Source organism: Triturus cristatus, chromosome 8, assembly GCF_964204655.1.
Source record: "Triturus cristatus chromosome 8, aTriCri1.1, whole genome shotgun sequence".
In the NCBI taxonomy this organism is placed as follows: Eukaryota; Metazoa; Chordata; class Amphibia; order Caudata; family Salamandridae; genus Triturus; species Triturus cristatus.
In genome coordinates, this window is record NC_140591.1 from 773,259,109 (window position 1) to 773,285,077 (window position 25,969).

At 43.0% G+C, this 25,969-nt stretch overlaps 1 protein-coding gene across 1 annotated transcript in view; it reads right to left on the minus strand.

Moving 5' to 3' along the window:
• The window catches only part of ZRSR2 (zinc finger CCCH-type, RNA binding motif and serine/arginine rich 2), a 162,492-nt gene that overhangs the window by 91,266 nt on the left and 45,257 nt on the right, over positions 1-25,969 (minus strand). The window contains exons 6-7 of the mRNA XM_085622211.1: positions 18,410-18,448; positions 15,442-15,557 (exon numbers count right to left, since the gene is read on the minus strand). Of these exons, the coding sequence (XP_085478337.1) occupies positions 15,442-15,557; positions 18,410-18,448 (155 nt within the window). The remainder of the gene's footprint in view (positions 1-15,441; positions 15,558-18,409; positions 18,449-25,969) is intronic.

Here is a 25,969-nt window from a genome sequence, read left to right on the forward strand (position 1 = left end):
ATATAGTAAAGAAGGGAGCCTAGTATTTGTATTTCTATTTCAAAAGTTTTTTTATTGGTTGTTACAGCATAGACATATATAAAGCAAGTCCAGTAGTGTATTATGAGTCATAAATTTACGAATCAAACTTACTGTACGCCACAGTACATCATAGTAAATGACAGTGCAAAAGTACAACAGTAGAGTACGTATAACATACTCACAACAATTCAGTAACAGACATTGTATTTCAACAGCATTTTACTCATTCATTAAGGACAAGTATTTACGGTGGCTAGGAGTGCAATGAAGGCAGTCGGGCAGCATGTGTTGGTGAGTCGTGGGCGGTGTGTGGGCCCATCTAAGGTGGCTTACGTGTCGTGAAGTAGTTATCAAGAGTCGACCATAGTTTTCTCGTGGCAGGTCGCCACGGTGTCTGAAGGAGTGTAATATTGTCTGCTCCACGTAAGCTAATTATCCAATTTAACCACCCTGCGTAGTTAGCCTTGCTGGTATCTTTCCAGTTGCTGAGGACTGTCTTAACTGCAGCCGAGAGGAGGAGGTCAAGTAATGCCCTATCATCTGCATCAAGGGATGGGTTCTGGGTGAAACCGAAAACTAGGTAAGGGAGCTCTTTCACCGGTGGGATGTGGAATAGCTTTGAGATCAAGTCGAATATATTCTCCCAGAAGTGCGCCACGCAGTCGCAGTCTAGGATGATGTGTGATAAGTCACCCTCCGCGCGTTTGCAATTCCAGCAAAAGGCATCTTGGGAGAGGTTGTGTGCAAATAATCGTGCAGGGGTCCAGAAGGCTTTGTGCAAGAGCCAGTATTTTGTCTGTGATAGTGTAGGGCTGATTTTGTGTCTCGTGCAGGATATCCATGCATTGGTCCAATCTGAGTCTGTGATTGGCCTAGATGAAAGGTTATTCCAGAATTGTGTGATTGGGGCAGTAAGGCCAGATTGTTGGGGACGGCTGAGTTTATAGAGAAAGGAAACCTGGTGTCCTAGTCTGTTTAGTCTGGCAAGGTATGGTGGGAGTGAGGGCGGTGTCGGGGAGAGTTTGAGTTTGGACAAAGCCGTTTTTACATTGAGGAAGTTATAGAATTCAATTGGTGCAAGATCGTATTTGATTTGTAGGTCTCTGAAGGGAATAGGGTATTCCCCCGCGTACAGCTGGTGTGGGAACAGTATGCCTTTTTTGATCCATGCCTCGTTGTGCATGGGCTTACCCTTGTACAAAATGTTACGGTTGTCCCAGAGGGATTCCCAACGTGAGCGCCTGATGCTGAATTCTAGGATTCTATCAAACTTTAGGAGAGCAGATTTTGTGTTATGAAATATCGATTTAGAATGGGTCAGTTGGTTCAGGTTGGATGAGAGGGCCGCGCTAGGGGAGATACCGTTAAGAATTTCCTCCTCAATTTCGAGCCATACTGGGGTGTAGTCAGGTGAGGGAGCGAGCCAATGGGCTCCTTGTTTGGCTAGGAAAGCGGTCTCATATCTCTTAAAGTCTGGTAAATTAACCCCTCCCGCTGATTTGTCTAAGCGAAGCTTTTTTATGCTGATTCTTGCTCTTTTCCCTTTCCATAGGAAATTAGAGATGGCCATGTCTAATTTGTGATAGAAGTCTGGTGTGAGGGTTAGTGGGAGCATAGATATGAGGTAATTAACCAGAGGTGAAATCATCATCTTGATGGTTTCCACCCTACCCCACCAAGTGATGAAACGGGGGGACCACCCCTCTAGTTGCGTCTTAATTTTATTTAAAGTGATTTTTTCATTTCGATGGAGGGTCTCCATGAGGGAGTCACCAAACTCGATACCTAGGTACTTCACAAACTCTGGTTGCCAGCATAGCCCTGAGACTCCCAGCACCTCTTTGGTGGTTAAAATATTGAGTGGTTTGACCTCAGATTTATCCCGGTTAAGTTTGTATCCTGAATGGGAAGAGTAACTGTCTATGGTGGACATTAATGCAGAGATTGAAGATTCTGGTGATTCCGTTACAATCAGGATATCGTCCGCATAGGCGGCGAGTTTGACGCACTTATCCCCGAATTCCACCCCTTTGATGTTATCATTTTTTTTTATATGTGAAATTAGGGGCTCCATTGCCAAGAGGAAAAGTGAAGGGGAGAGGGGACATCCCTGTCTAGTCCCTTGTTCTAAGGAAAAGGCGTCCGACAATGAACCATTTATAGCAATGCGTGCGGAAGGTGACCGGTATAGGGCCATAACCAAATCAGTGAAAGTTTCTCCCAGGTTAAAGGTGGACATGCAGCTCTTGAGAAAAGACCAGGAGACTCTGTCAAACGCCTTCTCTGCGTCGAGGGTAATGGCTACGGCCGGGGCTGCGAGCATTTTGGCTTTTTCAATGACGTGACAGAGGATCCTCGTATTATCGTTAGACATGCGCTGTTTCATGAAGCCTACTTGTGATGTGCTGATTAGCTTTGGAAGTTGTAGATTTAGACGTGTGGCGAGGATTTTAGCATAAATTTTGCAATCTAAGTTAATTAGGGAGATTGGCCTGTAATTTTTGGTTAGCAGAGGGTCTTTACCATCTTTAGGTATGACTATGATGGTAGCTTCACTCATGGAATTGGTAATACTTTTTGTTACACTAAAGGATTGGAATAGTTTTACGAGAGTGGGGCTCAGGGAGTTTGTGAGTTCTTTATAGAAGCTGGCTGAGAACCCATCAGGACCCGGTGCTTTCTTACTTTTAAGCGTCTTAATGGACGCTGATATTTCCTGAAGGGTAATCGGAGAGTTCAGTGTGTCCTTATCAGTACCGTTTAGTTTAGGAAGACCCAGTGAGGTTAGGTACCTGTCACATTTTTCCGAGTCAAAGTCTAGGTTGTTTTTGTACAAGTCTTGGTAGAATGATTTGAACGTATTAAGAATGAGATTCTGCTTTGTTTGGATGACATTGTCGCTATCTTTAACTGAGGCAATGTTGAATTGCTTATTTTTATGTTTTAGATATGATGCTAAGATCTTCCCAGCTTTGTTGCCCTCACATGTTCTTAGAGCCTTAAACTTATTGATCCAGACCCCTGCCCTTCTGCTGAGTATCGAGTTGTATTCATATTTGAGTTTGGTGAGGTCGTTTAAAATATTCGAGTTTTGGAGATCTGCTATATGGGCGGATTCCAGCTTTTTGATGTTGTCTTCCAGAGTGGATAGGTCTTTGTTTAGTTTTTTGTTAGTGTGAGCTCGGATGCCTATTATTACTCCTCTCAAAGTGGCTTTGAGTGCCTCCCAAACACTCGCTATGTCTGAGTCGGGGGTGTCATTATGTTTGAGGTAATCAAGGATGGCCTCCTCAATTTTTCGTTTGTTTTCTGGCTCGGAGAATATTTCGTCATTGAATCTCCATCTTTTAGGGGGGAGAATGGAACTGGAACCCACTAGTTTGGTCTGAATGCTGGAGTGGTCGGAAATCAATTTAGGGGCAATACTGGTTTCTTCGATGAGGTGGGTGAAGGGGCTATTAATGAGGATATAATCTATCCTCGAGTAGGAATTATGAGGATGCGAGTAGAAAGTGTAATCACGGCCATCAGGGTGTTGGAGTCTCCATGAGTCGTGTAAGTTGAATCTGGAACATAGGCGTTGTAAACTAGTATGTGAGCGTGTGGGGTGGTAGGCGCAATTCGAATGTCGATCGGTGATTGGGTCAAGTGGCAGGTTGAAATCGCCCCCCACAATTAGTAGTTCTCCCTGGGGAATACAATCTAGGGTCGGGGCTAGTGAATCCCAAAACTCTGGATCGTCAGTATTGGGGCCATATATATTTAAGACATGGATCTGATCTTCGTTTCTCTGAAGGTGTGTCATGATGAAACGGCCGTTATCATCGTGAGTGTGTGAAACTACGGAGATGTTGGATTTCTTAGTTATAAGTGTGAGAACCCCCCTTTTTTTGCCAACTGCTGGGGAGCAAAGGTTGTGAGATATCCAATGTTGATTTATAAAGACAGCGTCATCCTTTGATAGCTTAGTCTCCTGCAGGAGTAGAATGTCGCCCTTGGATTTTGCCAGATAATCTAGAACTTTTCTCCTCTTGACCGGATGGTTGAGACCTTTGACATTGAGGGAAACAATGTTAAGGCCCTCCGAGATGGATGTATTACGAGTCATTGGTTACTATGGTGTCGCTCTAGTTCTGGTGTATTGTTGTTGAAGAGTACGTTAAAGGGTGGTAGGTGTGTGATGAGTATGAATGAGTAAGCTGCGTAATTGGATCTGTTCTGTCTCGCGTGTAGCGCTGTTACAATGGTGACGTTAGAGCAGACGCATTTCGGGTTTGTAGTGAGCATGGTACTGGAAGCTATTGCTGTGGATAGGCTAGTAGCACAAGAGATTAGGTCACTGCATGTGTGCTGCGAGGGCCCCCATGACATATCGGAAAGCAGTCCTTTTGCTGACATATAGTTGAGAAAGAGCATTAACCTCAAATAGAAAAAGCATGCTGAAACAAACCAGATTTTTCCTCCCCCTTCCCCCCCCCCCCTTCCCCCCTCCCCCCTCCCTCCTCCCTCCCTCCCTCTGCTACCCTCCCCCCTCCCCCCTCCCTTCTCAACAGAACTTGGGAACTGCGACGGCATTGCCATCCATCTGCAGCGCAGGAAGGAGTTAGACTGATGGATGTAATAGGGAACAGGTAATTAACCATATTCGATAGCTGTAAGTAGTAAGCAGTATATAGTAGTGTTTGATACACTGATAGTTTTTGTAAACATAAAACTTAACCAACCAGTGAAGTTTAAGAACATATTCAAAAAGAGTAATGACCGTTTAGCCCCGCCCACCGTGTGCATACTTGCGTGTAAGACCTGCGTAAACAAAAGGTATGCACAAATAGAAGGCAAGATGACATGAGGGGAGTTTCTGCAGATACATATATAGAAAGTCCCTGAGGAACAGCTGAGTCCCCGGTATGATCATGGTGTAGAGAGTGAAGGAACAGAGCATATGCTCCGATTTCGGATTAGAGAGCATCAAGCAAGATCCATTCTAAAACACTTGTTAAGGATATTAATAGAAGTACAGGTGACCACGGTATGAATACTGGGCGGTCTTACCTGACGGAGTCGATTCAAATCAAAGCATCAACAGAAACTGAAAACAGAAGAGACAGCAGAAAGTTTGGCTGCTCCGGGGTGAAGATTATTTCAACTAACTATTTATCAGAGGAGATACTGAACAATGAGAACATTATGCACTTCAAATTAGAGGTTTGAAATTGTTCCGTTAGAGTCACCCATGACCAGAGCCCGAGTTTATATTTTCTTGCGAGTTGGTCTTCCGTTTGTTTGAAGAGCCATTGGACAAGTCCATGTTCTGCGGTGGAGAGTCACCGATGAATTGCGCCAGTGCATTGGGGTCCGTGAAGAATTTCGGTTTGCCCTGTATGGTGATCCTGAATTTCGCCGGGCCAACAAAGGAGTATTGAATGCCTTTTGATCTAAGTTTTTCTCTCAGGGCCAGGAATCCTTTCCGGACTTCGAGTGCGTCCTTTGAGTAGTCCTGGGTAAAAGTTATATTATGGCCTTCCCAGGAAATTTTGTGATTGCGTCTTGCGAATTGAAGTATAGCTTCCGTATGTTGGTACCTCAGTGGTTTGCATATCAGTGGACGCGGGCCTCTATATCCATGAGGGATGTAGCTAGGAACTCTGTGGGCTCTGTCGAGTTCAAACTCATGGTGGAAGGAAATCCCTGTTATCTTCGGAATCCAAGCTTCTAGAAAGTCCACGCAGGAATTCGCATCTTTCTCCGCATTCTCCGGGATTCCAAAAATGCGCACGTTGCCCCTTCTGTTCCTGTCCTCTAATTCCGCCACCTGGCGTCTAAGGTGGACCGTTGATCCCTGGAGTTGCTGTATGGAAGTGGATGCAATATTGGATTTGTCTTCTAAGTCACTAATTCTCTGTTCCGCTTCATCTATGCTTTTGTGTACAGAGCTCATGTCGGCTCTAATTGCAGTAAGTTCCAGCTGCATAGAGTCGGTGTTGGATTTGGTTGATTTTGCTAGGTCGTGTACCTCTGCCAGTTTTTTCAGGATTACTTCTAGGGTACTGTTGACGTCCGTCCTCGATTTAATAGGAGAGTCTGATAATGAGGGTTCCGGTTTTACCTTTTTGTTGTTCTTCTTCTCATCCCTGTCCGACATTTTGCAGGCGGGTCGTGTGTGAAGGACGCTATTGCGACGGCCCTCCAGTTTGCGAGAAAGGACAGGGTGGTCTGAAGGATGTCAAAGCGCTGGTCGAGTTAGGTCGTCCAACAGAGATCTCAATATTGTGATCTTAAGGTTCAGAGATCTAGCAGATGGTGTCGGTGCTGGCTAGTGTTCATGTGTCACGCTCTGCTTGTGGCTGTACTACCATTTGTGGCTGCAACTCCAAAAGATAATATGACATTAGATTATGCCACCTTGGGTCTGCAGGACTGATTGAGCAAACTTCCCATTTGTTAAAAGTGCACAGAGCACTATTATTGCATCTCTTTCCCGTTTTTCGCGCCGAAAAAAGGTGGAAGATTGATCTGAGTCGCCATCTTGGGGTCAGGCACCAGTGAAGGAAGGTTCTCACTATTTTCGGCTGTATCGCCACTGAAATTGCGCTCTCGCTACCAAGGGCACCCCTCAGGAAGGCGTAGGGCAGAGGCACCGTGTCATTTGGGCATTCCGCAGGGCTTTAGCAACTGTATTAGCGCTGTTGTTGCTTGTAAGGTAGCTGGCGGGCGGCCATCTTAGGGACAGGCAGGCGGACACACGGAGTTACTGGCAAGCCTGAACCACGCCGATAAGCTCACCAATTTTAAAAACTGTGAGCATACATTGTCCGGCGCCTCCCTCAAGGCTCACCTTCTCTCCGTGTGCGCGTCTCCTAGGTCCGCCGCTTCCCGCCAGGAGACGTGCAGGCTGACCGCGCTCCGCTCTGTGATCAGCGTCGTGGCAGCATGTCGACAAAAAGGTGCGTCCGGCCGATATCAAGAGCCGAGCTTCGCACCGAGTGTTCCTTAGAGGTTCGAAAGTCCAGCTCCGCGGTGCATTCGGGTGAAGAGGTGTTTTTCTGCCCCCGAAAATCAATGGGATCGCTCTCCTGCACGGCAGAGAACAGGCTAGGCGGCCATCACCAACGCCGTCCAAGCCACGCCCCCCTAGTATTTGTATTTCAAATGTATGAATTGAGGTTCTCATTGGAGACATGATTTATCATTTCATCTTTTCGATTTCTTTTACTGACACTGAAAATCATTGAATTATCCCTTGACTTTCTTCATTTTTCATGAAGCCACAAATAATATTTCTGTTGCTAGATTGAGTGGATGTCTTGACAGATATCACTTTGTCAAAGCCTTTCGAGAGCCCAGGTGTAAAGGTTTTCCACTTTCACTGTTTGAACAGGGGAGAGATGGTTGCCAACAGAACAGTCAAGTGCCGAAAGGCCGTGATTATTCCATTATCTGTAGGTAGTTTTGTTGGTCACTGCCACTGTAGTAGTTGTAATTGTGAGGAGGTTCAAAAAAGAAAGATGAGGTGGTGTTCACTCCAGGTTATGTGATGCGACATGGGGGAAGGGAAAGTACATCTCAGTTGAATCCATATAAATGTGAAGGTCCCGAGACAATTTGTTTGCTACGTTGGGGCCCCTAGTTTAATAGTGAGGGATCTTGATGGGCAAGGCTATTGCAGTCGAACGAGGTGTCTGGTCTCTCAAGAAGCACTGTTTGTTGTGATTTACAATTATGTTCGTGATAACATCAAGGATGGCATTTATGAATGCTCTGTTTTTTGACAAAAGGTCAAAAGGAATGAGCAGAATGTAGGTAGCTGAGGGAGAGCAGCTAAAGAAAAACGATTTGCATTTAGCCATGTCTAGAACGCTCATGGTCTGTAAGATGTCTTTGAAAATAACTCCAAATCCTTCTTGTCTTCTTGGGGTAATTTCATGTAAGGATACCATATCCATGAAGAAGCCTCATGCAAGTTTGAGATGCATTAAATGTTGACTAGGAGGTCCCGCTTTTAGTCAGAAATCAAGTCAAAGATATTTAGATGGTTCTTGTTCGTTGTGCATAGATGTGGAAAGAACTCACTCAGGGACAGATGAATAGAGGTGGTTGCTACTAAGGGACCTTTGGAAATGATTTGAGGTAGAGGTGATTGATGAATGAATTTAACAGAAGTAGTTGGTGTAGATACTGCTAAGTGTTATATCGTGTAAAGAGTCCAGAGATTCCCTCAAAAGTGTACAGGGCTCAATGTAAACCTAAAGTGCTCTATTTGTGGTAGCGTGGTCGAGCTGCCTTAGGCCTAACACAGAAGAGTGCAAGACATTTGTTATGCACACAGTGACTAATAAATGACACACGACTCAGAAAGTAGATTCACGCCAATTTAAAATAAGCTTCTTTCATGATTTATTTTAAGACCAAGAAATGCGTAAAAAGGTAAGTACGTTTCACATAAGAAATACTTTTCACTTTAAAAAGTGGACACTGTACAATTTTCAGATCAGCAATGTTAACTTATAAGAGGAAAACAAGAATGCAGTTTTGCAGGCAAGTATACAACTTAGTTTTGGTTTTCAGGATGAAGAATCAGCACCAGGCAAGGTTCAGGTAAGTAGCAAATCTGCAACTCCAGCAGCATTGGGGCGGCTGGGTGCAGGTTTCAAATTCGGAATCTGGTGCCAATGTTATCCAATTGAGAACGGGGGCAATCAGAGAGATGCTGCTCACAGGTGAGTAACACGGTTTGTTAACCCAGTCTCCGGGGGTTAAGTTAAGCACGGGGGCCACAAGGCGGCACCATACTGAAACCCTCAGCGGCACAGGGGCAGCCGGTTGCAGAATGCCAACATAGCGTAGTCGGGCGCCCAATGCAAAACTATGGGGGAGATTGGTTTCGAAGAAAGGCTGCAGGCTCAGGCCAGAAAGCCGGACAAAGAAAATACACAGCTAACCAGTTAATTTGAGATGCTAGGGTATGTAGGGACACAATTGGTTGCGCTCCCCAAGGCCAAGGGGCTTCAGGTGCAGGGGTGTCCTTAGGCATCAGAAAAGTGTTACCGGACAGGTCACTGTCAGGGGGAGTCTTCGAGTTGGGGCTGCAGGTGTCGAGGTGGAGTCTGGTAGGGGTCAGCCCACAGTGGACTCTTTCTCAGAAGCGCTGGGGAACCTTCACAGGACCGGTGAGCCACTTGGGCTCAGGCCATGGGCACTGGTTGCAGAGGTGGGTCCGCTGTCCATGGGACATCTTGGTCTTTGTCGAAGGTGGGCAGTCCTCCCAAGGCTTTGGAGGTCGCTGGGCCGCAGGACAGGTTGGCTTTTGATGCAGGATAGTCGAGGGCTTCAGACAGACCCGTAGGGTTGGGCCAAGTCAGTTGGTGCCTATAATCTTCCCTGCTGGTGCAACGCTGTAGTATCTTGCTCTTCTCAGGTCATCGAGAATCTGATTTCAGGGTCTGGGGATGCCACCTAAATACTAGATCTAGGCGAGTTACAGGAGAGTGACAGGTAGGAACCAATGGGTCTCTTACCTGTAGTGTCTACACCCTCTATTATGCCACCTTCCTGTGGGGCAGGGGCGGGGGAAGGGGAGGCACAGCCCTAGCCCTGATTGGATAAGCCCCACTATCTTCAAGATGGTGGGCAATGAGAAATGTGCTTCACTTTTCCACTAGCACCTGAGGGGTGGAGCTGGTGAAGGGGGGGCACAACTCCTATTCTAACTAAGGTTTCCCGCCGGTTCTAACACCAAAAGTGAGGGTTTAAACCAGGGGCTGCCATCCGCTGCTAACAGCAGAGGCTGGGGTCACATTACAGAGGCGTAAAGGCCTTTGAAGCTTCCCTCTCGAGCACCGTGCTCATCCTGGGGTACGAGGTGCGACACCTCCACCCAGGATGTGCTTTGTTTCTGGCCTCCGAGAGCAGGGGCTCTTTACCCATGGGTCCAGAAACATGCCTGGTGATGGCAGGCTGCATAAAGCCAGTCAGAGACCACACCAGGGTTGGTAGGTTTCCAGAGGTCATCTCTGAGGTGCCCTCTGGGTACACAATTTAATAAATTCAGCACTGGCATCAGTGTGGGTTTGTAGAGAGGAGTTATTTGGTAACAAACACTCCTGGGTTCAGTGAAGCCATCATAGTGCAGGGAAACTCGAGTTGTTGAGTTTCCAGCCTATGTACTCTCTTATGGTTTCCCTGGCACTTACAACATTAAGAATAGACCTACATATTGTAGGGGCATATCTGCTCATGTAGATATGCCCACACCAGAGATACAGTGCACCCTTAGGATTAGTAAGGCCTGCTAGAGGAGTGACTTAGGTAGTGCTGCTTTGACATGGCACACAGACAGTGTGCCATGTCGCCTTCCTTGTTTTTGTCTGCATCAAGGCATGGCAGTTAGCATGGCGTAGGTGAGGGAAAGTGGGGGGAGGGCGTACTGCAACAGAAATCCACTTCCCCACATGTACACAGACTTTTATATAGTGAGAAAGAGATATTTGTACATAAATATATATATTTATATATACATATTTACAGTCTATAACAAGACTATTTTCTGATCATTTAAAAAACAAATAATAATAATAGAGTCCAATATACTCTGGGATTGGTTAATTCGCTGTGTTTACTTAAATTAAAAAGAAAAGAAAATAGCGCCTCTTATAAGCACATTTCCTTTATTTTACTTCATTTTTAAAAATGTATTAATTTATTTTAGAGTGTTTATAATACAAGAATCGTAAGCTTTTGGTTACTTCAGGCTGTGAAGTAGATAGAAGCAGTATCCAAACTCCAATCTGTCGCGGGTACTTGGGCTTCCCACACAAGTGAGGCACCATTTTTACCGGGAGACCCGGGGGAACGCTGGGTGGTGGGAAATATGAGTGAGCCCGGTGATGCCACAACTTTCCCACACAAAAATGTGTGAAAAATTTGATTTTCAGCTAAAATTGAGGTTTGCAGGGGATTCTGGGTAAGGAAACGTTGGGGGATACACGCAAGCCATACCTCCCTGGAAGCCCCCGGGTGTCCAGTTTTCAGAAATGTATGGTTTTGGTAGGTTTCCCAAGGTGCCCGCAGAGCTAGAGTTCAAAAACTACAGCTAGACATTTTGCCAAAAAAGGGTCATTTTTCACAGCGAAATTGAGGTGTGACCACGTTGCGTTTTGCGCCGTTTCCTGTCGCGGGCACTAGGTACCGTTTTTCTCGTAAGACTTTGGGGAAAGTGGGGTGGGTGGAAATTTGTGGATCCACGCAGATTCCGGAACTTTCCACCACAGAACTGTGGGGAAAATGTGGGGTTTTTTTTTACATTTTTTTAGGTTTGCAAGGGATTCTGGGTAACAGACCCTGGTGGGAGGCAGTCAAGTCACCCCATACAGGATTCCCCTGGGTGTCTAGTTTTCAAAAATGTATAGGTTTGCTAAGTTTCCCAAGGTGCCCGCAGAGCTAGGTTTCAAAATCTACAGCTAGACATTTTGCCAAAAAAGGGTCATTTTTCACTGCGATATTGAGTTGTGACCACGTTGCGTTTTGCGCCGTTTCCTGTCGCGGGCACTATGCCTACCCACACAAGTGAGGTACCATTTTTATCGGGAGACTTAGGGTAATTCAGATTTGTAAAGGAACTGTTATTATCTATTGACTTTCGATGCATTTCTGCCTTCCAAATGAAAGACATTGTGTAAAAAATAAGTCATTCAAAAAAATGACTGATAATTCTCATGCTAGTATGAGTATTCCCAATTTCAGAAATGTGCAAATATCTACTGTTTCTAAACTCTATATTTTGTTCCCATTTCAGAAATACATAGGTGTCTTTCATACCGATTTTTCCATGTACACATTTTTACAGAATAATTACTATATACCCGGTACATAATAAAAAAAACATTGCAAGTTGCTGCTCAGTTTTTGGCTCTGGGTTCGTCGGGTTCTTGGTGAACCTACAAGTCCTATATATCCCCACAACCAGTAATGTCCAGCGGATGTAATGGTATATTGCTTTCAAACAGCTGTCATAATTAGAAGAAGTTACAAGTGAAAACGTTGACACAAAAGGCTGTTTTTTTCAACTAATTTTCAATTTATCCTGTTAGTTTCTATAAAGAAACCTTGATGGATCTACACAAATGACCCCTTGCTGAATTCAGAATTTTGTCTACTTCTCTAAAATGTATAGCTTTCCAGGATCCATTATTGCTTTTGTACCCATTTCGACCATTAACTGGAAGGAGGTCAAAAGCACAAAAAATAGCAAAAATCGGCTATGTCCCAGAAAAATGCCAAAACTGTGTAAAAAATGTTGGGTTTCTGACAAAAGTCTGGTATCCCCGAAAAGCTGGGGAAATGGTGATTTCAACCCCACAAAGCCTTTTTTGATAACATTTGCAGGGAAAAACCCAGATGCTTTCATTTGCAGCCCGTTTTTCCAATTTTTCCGAAAAAAACAAAATGTTGGTGTATTATGGGTCATTTCTGTGACCCCTCCAGGGGAATCCACAAACCCTGAGTACCTTTAGAATCCCCATGATGTTGGAAGAAAAGGACGCAAATTTGGCGTGGATACCTTATGTGGTCAAAAAGCTACAGGGGCCTTAGCGCGCACTACCCCAAATAGCCAAAAACAGGCTTGGCACAGGAGGGGGAAAAGGCCTGGCAGCGAAAGGGTTAAAGCATCAAGTTTCAGGTGCCTCAAAATGTAGAGCTACACATTAATCTGAAGTCATTCAAAATGTTAAAGGTTTCACAGGGTACTATGCTGTCGGTAAGGTTACCCCTCCCTATGTCATTCCGTCAGTAGAGTAAGCGAATGACCCTCGACTGTGTCTAGGAATTTGTTTATTAAAATGTTTGAATATGACACTGTTACTTTTAAATCCATTAATAGCCCTGTAAACCAGGCAGAGTCCTGACAGAGTAAGTGTGAGAGAGAATGAGATGTGAGTGAGCATTACACAGACTTTCTATGCTTAAAATAGTCTAACAAAAGTCCACTGGATACACTGCCAAGTGGAAGATACTACATACCCTAAATTACTTCTTTAAATTAAATATGTGCCACATAAAAATCAAAGCAAATAACGTTCTGCAAACACTGAAAAATGCAGTTATTGTCTATCTGGGAGTTAGGTAGCAGAATAAACATTGATATGAGCTGATGCCAAAAGGCTTGGAAAACACTAATAAAGCCACAAAAAATAAACACTGAAAACAGGACAACCTACATGTAAGCACCATCCATCTATGTTGATGTCAGTTCCTTTCTTTTCACCCCCAAAAACAACAGGGCATATAAGCGCCACCCATGTGTGCAGACGTCAGTTGCTTTCTAAGCTGTCTGCACCCTCAGACGTAGAGCCCATCTGCAGATTGGCATGACCAGGGTGTTGATCTCTAGACGTGGGACCTTTTTAGAAGGAAAATAGCCCAGTTCATGGAACAGTGCGGTAGGACAGTCGGTAAGGAATAAGTGGTTAGAGTATCCACCAGAAAGATTGTGTAAGTAACCTGTTTTTTTGATGAATACTTAGAACTACAGATTCCTTACCTTATGAATAGATACAATAGCTGCACCTCCAAAGGTGACGGGGCTGTGAACTGGCTCAGACCAGAATATCGATCTTTGCGTGCAAAATGCACCTCTTGACGGATCTGAATGTCAAAGCAGTTGTACTTCGTGAACTTGTGTACCGATGTCCACTTAGCCTCCTAACAGATATCGAGGACAGGCACTCAGCTTGGCAATGCAGTTATAGCTGCTTTGGCCCTGGTGGAATGAGCTTACATGTCGACTGTGGGGTGATTCTACGCCAGTGTGTAACAGATCTTTATGCAGAGAACAATCCATTGAGAGGTCGGTTTTTGCACTGCCTTACCCGTCTTTGCTCCGGGAAACCCCAAAAAGAGCTGATTGTCCACTCAGTGTAACTTGGCATGATTGATATAGAAGCTTAATGATCTTTTAGGGTCCAGATGATGGAGTCTCTCTTCCTCCGTAGAGGGAGGAGGTAGACCAAAGATTGCCAGAAGGGTGATCAGTTGCCTAAAATGAAAAGGAGTAATTGCTTTCGGTAAGCTCTCTGTAAGCTTGAGAAATTAAGTTCAAGTCCTCAAAACAAACGCATCTGGGAAGGAGGTGTCATATGGTGGATTGAAAGAAAGAGCATGAAGCTCACTCACATGTCCAAATGATGGAGTGGTCTGACACCAGGCGCCACAGACTGCTTGAGGATTTGTCACAGACATTTGTTTGAGACGGTCCCTGCACAGTTTAAACTCTGTTGTTTAAGGCATAGACAGGAACTGATGTGGCTCCGATTGTCACATCCAGAGTGAAATGATGTTGGTATTGCGCCACACTGGCACGCAGGAGAACGGATCTAAAAGTTTTCAGTCTGATACCTGGGTAATATTCACAAGTTGAGGAATATGCGGTTTGAAGTATCCATCAGAAGGGGGGTCAATTTAGAAACTGATTCTGAATACTTTTGTTTTTAGGGATTTACAGCAACACATGTAATTACATTTCAGATCTCAGGAATTTACTAAGCATGTTCCACAATTTCAGGCCTTATTGCCAGCGATCTGCCTCTGTGTTTTAGCCACCAGAACAAAAGTTGTAGATCAGGATAGCAGATAGTAAGTGAAGGTTTCAGGATAGGGCATAGCATGGTAATAGATTCTAAAGGACTGTTGGTCCATTTTCTACAGAAAGGCTTTGTGGGTGGTGCAGAGAACCTTACATTTGATCTGGGTCTGAACTAGTAGCCAGTGATGTGCTTTCAAAGTAGGAATATGGTGAGCCTGCTTGTGTATGTTAAAGTATATTCTGGATGGCTGTTTTTGTAGTCTGTGTAGCCTTTGAATGAGTGTTTTAATGAGGCGTGTGCAGATGATATTGCAGTAATCTAGGTGACCCATGGTGAGGGCTCTGGTTAGTTCCACCCGGTGGTCTATTAGGAGTAAAGGGAGTCTTTTGCAGGATAGAGATAGCTAGCGGATTGATCCCTTTCATCAACGCTTTGACTTGTGGACTGCACAAAAGTTATGTGATAAAGTACTGTGATTCCTGGCTTATGGAGGGGTGTAAGGGTGGGAGGTGACGGGGTCAGGACCTGCAAGTAAGATAAAATATAGTGAAACTAATTTCCTTTATTTCAATATGATAATCTAAGTCTTGGTTCTGTTCAAGTACATGAAACTCTCTATCCTGGAACATAGCTCAAGCAACAAAGTACAGCTTCTGCAAATTTTAAATTATGACAAACAAGATGAAAACAGATTAAGCATTTTTTATTCCCATCATGGTTCAACAGATTCAAAGGTTCTTCTATTTCACAAAAGGTTCAAAATTCCTCACTAATTCAAGAAACTGTATTACTGATGAAGCATGAAATGCAAATATATATATATTAAAAATAAGCTAATTACCTGTCTCCAAATCGGCATGCTCCAGTTTTAAGATAGAAAGGACAATTTGCTCTGTCTTTTTCTGTTCCAAAGTCATGTGGCGCTTCAGGATTATGCCAAGTGCCACCATTTTCTAACTGTTGAAAAGATATTAGTTGTAGGTGGTGCTAAGACATACATTTTAAATCTTTAAAGTAAGAAGAATCATCAACCCTCACCCTATGTATCGAATATCAAATCTCTGGACTTCTGAAAATCAAAAAAGTATGCCTGAATGTAGTGAAGTCAATGTTACTTGGAATCCTACTTTCTCCAGGCATCTTTATTACATTCAATAGCAATAGGTATCTCCCCTATGTACACGCTCTTGCAACAGTGTAAAGAGAAATCTCCTTTTAAAATCATATGCTGTGATGTCATTTTTAAAATGATCAATTAAACTGAGAAGAAACACCATAAACCATTACAAAGGGAGTAAATATGTAGCTAACACAAAAAAGAGAAAACAATCTCCCTCTTACAGACAGTTGAGATAATACGCAGATCGACAATGAACATTTGTTTCAATGCCTCTTTTGGGTAATTAGGAGAAAGGACTTTAAATATTTTCTTGGAATACAAGTTGTGGTTGGTTAAGAAGAGGAAGGAGAGTCCAGCATGACTTAAAGTACAATAGGGTCTCGTCCTTCATGTAGAATCTTTAAAGGTATGTGTAAGCACTGAATAGAACTGCAAGCTCAATCTCAAGGTGTCAGGAAAACCAAAGGCATTAGAAACTTGCATAAAAACAAAACAGATGTCACTATATAATGCAAAACGATCTGTAAATGAACCCTAAACTCCTTGGGTGTTTGCTCTTGAGTTAGAGCCATAACAGTATAGTGTGGTGAAGGACAGTCATATTTCCGTGTTCCTTCTTCATATATCTCTGATGTTGGTACATTTCTAGGAGCAGATACATATTTCAAAGGCAAAAATGATGTTCAGCGAGTGGGGGTGGTGGCTTAGGAAGTCCAAAGATCATGGGGAGATTGGGAACAGGTGAGCAGTAGGGCTTAAGGGAGGGGGAGCATGACCATTGAAATGGTTGATGGGAGGATAGAGGGATTGACACTCACTGTCTCCAAGTGCTTATTGTGACAGGTAGTGGGAGGTAGAGATGAGAACAGATGGCGTTAGTTGTGGGAGGCTATATGATACGTATTTGATGGCTGAATTGTGCATTTGGAATGATGTGATGGGGAGCAGACTGGTAGGGTATAAAGGTCATAAAGGGACAAAGCAACTGATGGTGGATGTGTTCAGATAAAGGTAGTTCAAGAAGGTTGAAAAGAGACGTAACATGCAGGACCTATGCTCTCACTCTCATCAAAAATAAAATAATTCTGAACTGTATGATAGGGCTAGGTGCTCAGGACATGAATAAAGAGAAAAGCATCCTGACAATCATCTCTATTGACCCCTTCACCTTCCCTGCAAGCAAAGATGTCCAAGGCATCTGAAATGAAGGCAGAGGATCAAGCCTACCTTTAGCAATTATTCTGTGAAACGCTCTGGAGGTTATTTCTTCCGACCAATCCTTTACTCTTACTTAGAAATATTTTCTTTACAAGATGCTAAAGTAACCAATCTAATGTTGTAACAGATGTAATATTATAATGGTTGAATACAAAAAAGTTAAGACTCCATAGTTCGGTATCTGCCCTTGATTTTTCTGGTCTATTTGTTTTAGCTTGCTTGATACATGTATGTCAGGCAAATGTGTGATTATTTAAAATATAATTCTAATGCTATTATGGAATGACCATATCATAAGTAAGAAAGCATGTGCCTTAAGCAAAGTTAATTTTATTAGACGGAATAAATCAATAATGAACTTTTGGAACCTAGGTTTAAAACTTAATACCCCACTCAGTGACGTTGCCCAACAATATCGGATATATAAGGAAATTAAGGATTTAACCTCTTCTGTGCCCATGATGAGATAGTCTCGTCATGGAGCACGGTCGCGCTGTGCCCATGACGAGACTATCTCGTCATGAAACCCGCCCACATAATGAAACGCCCGGCACAGGAGGGGGAAAGGGCGTGGCACAGAAGGGGTTAAAAAGGATGCATTCAATGTTTTCAAGAATGACTCCACAACTGATGAAGCGACCTTGGCCGTTATCGACTAGAAGGTAGATTGAAAATAGCTTTTTATATTATTTTAGGAAGGGCCAAAATGAGTACACAGTATAAAGCACAATGCATCATGTTCCCAAAACAAAATCAACAAATATACAACCATTGCTTTATATATAAGTAACTTAAAAGGCATCTATCTTTTTATATGCTTTTTTATCCAACCAGGTGGTGAGCTGTCTAGGCTACTTATCTAAGATCACTCTGCACACACAAAATCACTAAGTCTACATTTAGGGTTCAGGAATACACTATCTGCTTGTAAACAGACTAGAGCCATTTCCTGGCCAAAGTCACTCTTGCCCCCTTTTCTGATGTCATTAGTATATCTCTTCAAAGCCACATGTATATGTGCTCCTACAGACACCTTACCAAGGGACCTCCACTATGACTCCCCTCAATTATGGATGTCAAATAATATGCTATGGGTTGTATGTAAAAGAGAAATACATTTCCTAAGAATGTGTCTTAACTAGCGGCTAATACAAAATACATTTAAAATGTAACCAGATCGCTTACAGTACTTGTAATTCCCTGTGGAGCACATGACTGGAAAATGATGCACATCAGATTTAGAACACACATATTAACAGCATGTGGATTTCCAGACCAAGCAGCAGCCTGGTACATTTACATCCAGTGGTGCTCAGTAGAGTGTGTGTGTTTTGGGGAGTCTTTAAGCTGGGCTATGTTCTGGAAAGTTGATTTCGGACTGAAAGAGTTTTCTTATGCTACAAACATATACACACCAGAATAGATGAACAAAACAAAGGCTTTGGAAAATTATGGTTTGCTTTTTACACACCTGACTTTCAGCTTGATCCAGCATCTTCTGCACTGCTTCCTAGAAACGGTGTAAACAGAGGACCAGTGAAAATCTGTGAGGCGTAAAGTATCTGTTTTTTACTTTGTTAAGAACATCTTAAACTTAAGTCTGTTGCATTTACAGAATACATTTTGCTTTGTTGAGGGTGATAATCTTTTAAAAGAATACACTTGTGATAAACTCTATAAATCTTCAGAATGAGACATTCTGAAAATGCCTATAGACCCAAATGGTCAGCACTTTAGTACATAGAAATACGCAGAAAACCACCGTAGTTTAATAAATGCATGACTGCTTAGGAAAAATGGTCTTAACCTTTGCAAATAGTCAAAATACGAGTGTCACCAATGTGCAAGGAATGGAAACTGAAATGATGTCTTTCTAGTGCAATGGGGAAATTTAATACCTGTCCCCTTCATATGTTCAGGTACTGGTGTTAAGAAAATAAGACAACGGGTTCAAATTGCTCTAGCTTGAATGCAAGAAGAAAACCTAGTGTACAATCCATTTTAGATTGGCAAGAAGAAATGTATTACTGATCAAAGAAACTTCAGCATGCCTAGGTCAAAGTTTGGTCCACATTAAAAGCAAGGGGAGCAACTCAAGTCTGGTGTGGAGATTATAAAAGGCTGAAATATATTCAATGAAAAAAGTTACTAAATAAAATCTATATTTTCCCTGTACAACCCATATTTTACAATTATTTTAAACTGCCATTTTGTTTGTTGCCATCCATGGCAAATTTAGGCAAATAAAACATATTCAGTTTTGAATGTTATGGATATACACATTCAGTGTCATCAATTTTAACTCAAAGGAGTTCTGCTCAGCTCCTGCTCAACCTTATGGCATGTTTCTGCTCCTTGAGAGAGCCCTTTCCTAAGTGGGGCAATCTTCCTTCCTGTGAGTGACACGTTTCTCAAAATGGTACATGCTTGTGCTTTTTACTTGAAGGGCAGCCTAATAATTGTACATAACTTACTTTAATGCCCTCAGCTCTTAATACTTTCTTTTTACTTGTCAAGCTACCACTTGGTTATCTACAGTTTATCTGGCATGTATTTCTACTGTTTCATTATGACACCGCCATTTTGAATTCTGTCTCTCTCATATAACTAAATTAATTACTCTTCTGGTCACACTCTAACAACGTTTTCTCCTACTGACTGACAACAACTTGAAGTGCAGCTGTCTTGTAATTCTGTAGTCAGTTTATGGGCAGAATAAAATTCTTGCAAAAGTCTCGCAATAAGTTGCTTCATAATAAAATGGCCAGTAACGCACTTTGGGGGGCTAAGGCTACCTCTAATGGTACCAAGCCTAAAAGGGCTAAAAAATATCCTTCATCATCCATTATTTCATCTAGTAACCCAGTTTTGGATATCATTCTTGATGAAGTGAGGGGTCTTCAGCCTTTTGTGAGTGCTACTGATGAGAAATTACAGCACATTGAAAGCCAATAGATTATTATGGAAGGTAAAATGGTGGAGATGGAACATTGTGTCAGTTCTATTCAGGATAAAATTCCTTTGCTAGAAAAAGATATTCTAAACCTCAAACGTCACACACAAGATTTGGAAAACAAGAGTCGTCGTAACAACCTTAGTTTATAAAGTCTACCTGAAGCTCTTGAGAGACCAAACCTTCACGAAGTTAAACTGAAATTTCTTCCGAACCTGTTGGTGCCGAAAACCAGGTAAGTCCGTTTTGGAGTGTTTTCCCATTGACTGGACAGGGCACATATGCTACAGACTTTAACAATGGGAAGGTACTGGTAGTAGGTATGTTTTCACGTGTCATGCATATCTTAACACTTATGCAGTCAAGATATACACATATGCAGTGGCACATATGAAAAGATATTCCCCGCCATCAGAAACATGGCCGCTGGCGCAGTGGTGACATCTTATTATGATGGGTAGGAGACCGCCGCCACTGAAGTATGGTGGTGAGACCGCCAAACTCATAATCATGCCCTAAATCTGATTTGCACTGGTTATGCTTTACTGCATTTCTCTATTTGCACTCATCATCTTCTTAGCCTGTCATTCCTCCTTCTTTCTGATCTTCCTCTTTAGATTATCTTTATTTTCTCTATCTCGTCTGTTTCTCTATTTCTACAGAATCAAACTCTTTGCTTGATATATATCATGTTCCCATGTCTGCAGTCCTTTAAAACTGTGCCTAATTGTATACGTTGTCATTTTATTAAACGATTGCTGTATTGCCTTAAAAGAAAAATTATTCAACCAAAGAAAAAATTATGTGTGCAGCGAGCTTTACTGTAGAGGCCTCCTTGCCACAGTCTATCTGTGGACAGAGGGTGCACATGAATCACATTGCAAAAGGCACATGATGCATACACAGTGAGTTTGAGAAGCATCAAGAGTGCAAGGTGTGGGGGTTATCTGTTTGTTGCGGGAGGCATTCCTAATTCACCATCTCAGAGCCCCATCCTTCTCCAAACCAGGTCTCATATCCTAACTCTAGGAATCCTTGATCAGCTAACATTAGAATATTTTCCGGGGAACCTATCTTATAAAACCATTTCCTAATATTTCCTAATAGTTAACATCTTGTCTGGCCTCAAAACTGCCTAAACTGTAGCACCTTGGTTTCCCAGAAAACTCAGAATAAAAATACATACATACATATATGCATACACAAACGCTTTTACTCAGCACAAATTTATCGACTGGTCTGTACATATTTCATTCAAGTTTTGTTTTCACCCATCACAGCACACACATCATGAGACAATGGGTCAGTCCTCTTCATCTCTTGACTCACCTACCTGAGAAAAACAGCATTTAACTTGTGTACATTCACCTAAAAAGTAGTCCACTTCGGTGTCCGGTCTGGTAGGCTGGCCAATCTCTCCTTTTATTTCTACTTTCAGTTAATGGTTTTAAATGTACATTTGCAATGAGTGACTTTTTACTTTAAGCAAACATGTGCACCCCACCTTTAGATGGCAACAATTTTTCTTTGTATCACACACTTTTAAACCTTCTTGCACAGGTCTGCTAAAACCAAAAGGCTGGCTTGTGGAGGACAGACTTAATAGCTTTGCTAATGCTTTTTCCCCTCTGAAAGGGCTGAAATTAGGACTTTTCAATAGAATCTATCTGGAAGATCTTGGAAAGAGAATTTTGAAAGACTAACAATTAATATTTTCAGTCCATGTAAGAAAACAATAATATCCTTTACCTGATCTCTGTTCATAAGGATACAGGTGTTCAGGTAGAAAGTGCTACCTAGCACCAAAGTATACCATTTTGTTATTTGTGTACTGCCTCCTTTTGCACACTGATACTGGATTTTAATCCCATTTATGATTTTCCCCTAGCATTTATGATCTCCATACTTGTGTCTTTACAAATAGTACTGACATGATGATGCCACACGACCCTTTCCTGATAAATGCCCTGGAGGCACCAGATGGCGTAGTTTACTTAAACTGATTACCGTCTTATATCAAGTACTGAAAAGGCTACTGACTATAAGGACCCAAAACAAAAGTTGTGTAGCCTGGACACTCAATGCCCCTCTTCCTACTTTACGCCCTTTACCCTCCCTCCACAATATTACAAAGTATTTCTCTCCTTTATTTGATAAATTACAACAAGCTTTTGAGAAAGGCGACCATATCGAACATATATATATATATATATTAAAAATAACTTCAAATCCCAGAAGACATTGGGCGTTCATCTGAGCAGCCCATTGGCGGGCAACTATTCAAATTCATGCCCTGCAGCAACGCGAATGTTTTGAGCCACGCCTCTGAAGAAGGAACACTTCCAAAACGCGTAAGGGGGACTTACATGATTTTTAAAGTGCGCTTTGCTGTCTGTTGGCTAATAAATAATTTTATTCTGCCTCCTGAGTGCGCCCTTAAGCTGCTGAGCAACTTGGTTTTTGATGTATACACGGTGGCTCCAGGCCGTGGAGGGCGGCACCACCCTATGGATGTGACAGGGTCCATGGGCTCGAAATTTATCGATGCTCAACATGGGGAGACAGCGCCTGTGGATGTTGGGCAGTATGTTCACTTTGCGGCCCATTGCGGACCGTTTGTTTGTTTATGAGGCACAAATCCCATTTGGGTACAATGCAGGCTGCGGGGCTAAAAAATAACTTCAAATCCCAGAAGACATTGGGACGTTCATCTGAGCAGCCCATTGGCGGGCAACTATTCAAATTCATGCCCCGCAGCAACGCGAATGTTTTGAGCCACGCCTCTGAAGAAGGAACACTTCTGAAACGCGTAAGGCGGACTTACATGATTTTTAAAGTGCGCTTTGATGTCTGTTGGCTAATAAAGAATTTTCTTCTGAGTGCGCCCTTAAGCTGCTGAGCAACTTGGTTTTTGATATATATAATGTTACGTACGCACTAAGCATCTATTTGTGGCATGCAGTGCTGTAGAATCACATGCGGTGCATAATCCTGCCATATAGTGTTGGGCTCCAATGCTTGCAGGTTGTTATTCTTCAAAGAAAGTCTTTCGAGTAACAAGGTACTGTGACCCCTCTTCTTGCTGGTCACGTGCATGGTCGACTCTCTTGTTTGACTGTTTTCCAGCATGGATGGTGAGGATGAAATATGAAGCGAAGCATAGTATAGAGAGATGTACATGCAAAGAGGAAAGCAAGAAATATTAAATTGACTGCAACTAACACAAGCGTCCGGGGAGGAGGGTGGGCATGTGTGAATCTACAGCAATACATGCCACAAACAGATGCTTACCGGGTCACACTTTCCGTTAGAGGCATGTATGGCTTTAGAAACACATGCTGTACATAGACTGTAAAGCAGTCATCCCAAAGTAGTGGTGGCTAGCCTGAGGGAATTGTAGTGGTTTGGAAAAGTGTACATAGAACATTATGACCAACATTGGCTTGTTGGCGAGCTAGTACAACCACACAATAACATTTTGTGAAAGTATATGGTGTGGACCATGTAGCTGTTCTACAAATATCAGCAATAGGAATATTCCCAAGAAAGGCCATAGAGGCTCCTTTTTCCTGGTGGAAGGGGCTGGAGGAGGGATAGTTAAGGCCCTTTCAGCTTTGGAACAGCATGCCTGGATGTATTTAATAATCCACCTAGCAATGCCTGATTTAGAAATGGCTTTACTTGTATGAGGTTTGGAAAAAGCAACAAAAAGCTTTTTTTGTTTTCCTAGAAGATTTTGTTTTGTCAATATAATACATGAGGGGTCATTTAACATCTAATGCATGGAGAACCCGTTCCGCAACTGAGTCAGGTTGAGGGAAAAATACAGGAAGTTCAATAGATTGATTGTTGTGAAAATGTCAGACCACCTTTTGGAGAAACTTATGGTTAGAGTGAAGTACAACCTTATGTATTTGGAAGAAGGGTTCTTTCAAGGTTAGTGCCTAAAGCTCACTGATACGTCTAAGGGAAGTGATGGCAACCAGAAATGTTACCTTCCAGGATAAAAACTGGAATGGAGGGGTGTGACTGGAGGGCCCATTAATTGTGTCAATACAACATTGAAATTCCATATCGGGCTGGTGGGACAGGAGAAGGAATGACTCATTTAAGACCTTCCATGAAGGCTTTAATGACAGGAATTCAGAATAGGGAAACCTGTTGCCTGTTCTGAAGGTAAGCAGCTAGAGCCACTAGGTGTAGTCTTATGGATTTGAAAGCTAAACCAGAAGTTTGTAAGTGAAGAAGGTAGCAGACAATGTCTTGTACTTTGGCCACTAAGGGATCAATATGTTTGGAGCGACAATAATGAACAAATCTCTTCCATTTAGCAGTGTAACATGCACAAGTAGTAGACCTGTGCGCCTCTTTGAGATTGTCCGTGCATTCCAGTGGAAGATTAAGTATCCAAATTTGAGAGACCTGCGATCCGGGAGCCTGATTTCTCCATGGTTCTGAATAAGAAGGTACTGCCTATTGGGGAGTGTCCTGTGTGGGACCACAGAGAGTTCGAGGAGGGTGGTGAACCATGGCTATCGTGCCCATGTGGGAACCACCAGGATGAGGATAAGCGATGTCTGTCGAACTTTCCAAACCACAAACTGAAGTAGAGGGAGAGGAGGAAAAGCATAAGAAATATATACCTGGCCAACCAATCCATAGTGCATAATCTCGGGACTATGGGTGTGAGAACCTGGAGGCGGAGTTTGGGTATTTGGCATTTTCTTCTGTGGCGAAGTCTATGTCTGGTAGTCCCCAACGTTGATAGTAGTGGTGGAGGACTTGTGAGTGGAGTTCCCACATGTGTTTTTGTTGCTGCATTCTGCTGAGCAAGTCGGCAAAGTCGTTATCCACACCTGGCAGGTATTCCACTAAGAGGTGGTTCTTGTGATGGAAAGCCCATTTCCAAATGTTCTGGGCTAAGTGAGTGAGCTGAGAGGATCTGGCGCCCCCTTGTTTCTGAATGCAATACATGGCTGTGATATTTGTCGTGAGGACTACCTTGGCAATTAGGTGAGGAAGGAAGCTTCCAGTGCAAGGAGAAGTCGTTAACTAGGATTCCACTGACCTTGGACAGTTAAATTATGTGGATGCGCTCCCCATCCCAAAAGGGAGGATTCTGTAGTTATGGTACTCTGTGGAACTGGGTCCAGGAATGGCCGTCCTTTTAACAAGTTGTTGGTGTTCCACCATTTCAGAGAGTAGCAAGACCAACACTAGATCTTCACATTGACCCTCCGGTTGAGAATTGGTGCGTTACGCACTCCTGTAATGGGACGCATTTGTAACGTGGCATGCGGTGGTATAGCAATGCATGAGCCCATCATGCCAAGGCGCATAACTGCCCTGACTGTAACTTGTTGAAACGGTTGAAATATAGATGAATGAGTACCTGAAAAAATTATATCATGGTGGCATTTGGGTACGCTGTGGCCCTCTCTGAATTGAGGATTTCCCCAATATAAGGTTGGATATGAAGGGGTTGGCAATGGAATTTTTAAGCATTGCCTTATGAATTGTTTCCTTAGTAGAAGACTCGTAAATAGCCCCTGGGAGAGGTGTTTTAGGCTTGTGGACGTTGGTATGATGTGGAGGTCTTAGTGGAACCACCATGCTAGGATGCGCAGCGAAAGGAACCGCAATGGGAAGGGGTTTAAATGGCACCCATTGATTTCACAGTTTCAGTGTCTGTTTTAATTTTTTCTAGCAAAGTATCTACCTGTGGGCCAAAAAGATGCTCCCCATCGAAAAGAAAATTAAGACGGCTTTGCTAGTCTTCTGGTTTGAAACTGGAGACACACAGCAATGCATGCCTACATAGAAGAGTTAACTCCCCTAGCAGCAGTATCTGTAAGATCTAGGGCACAGCAAATGGTAGTGTTTGAGATCTGCTTCCCTTCAGAGATGATTTCATAGCCTTTCTTCTTGTGTTCACCTGGGAGATACTGTAGGAGTTCCTCCACTTTGTCCCAATGTACCCTGTCCTATCGAGAAAGCAGCCCAATGAAATTAGCAATCCGCCGATGGTTTGCTGATTGCACACCTACCTTCTTGCCTGCAGTATCTTTTCTCTTACTC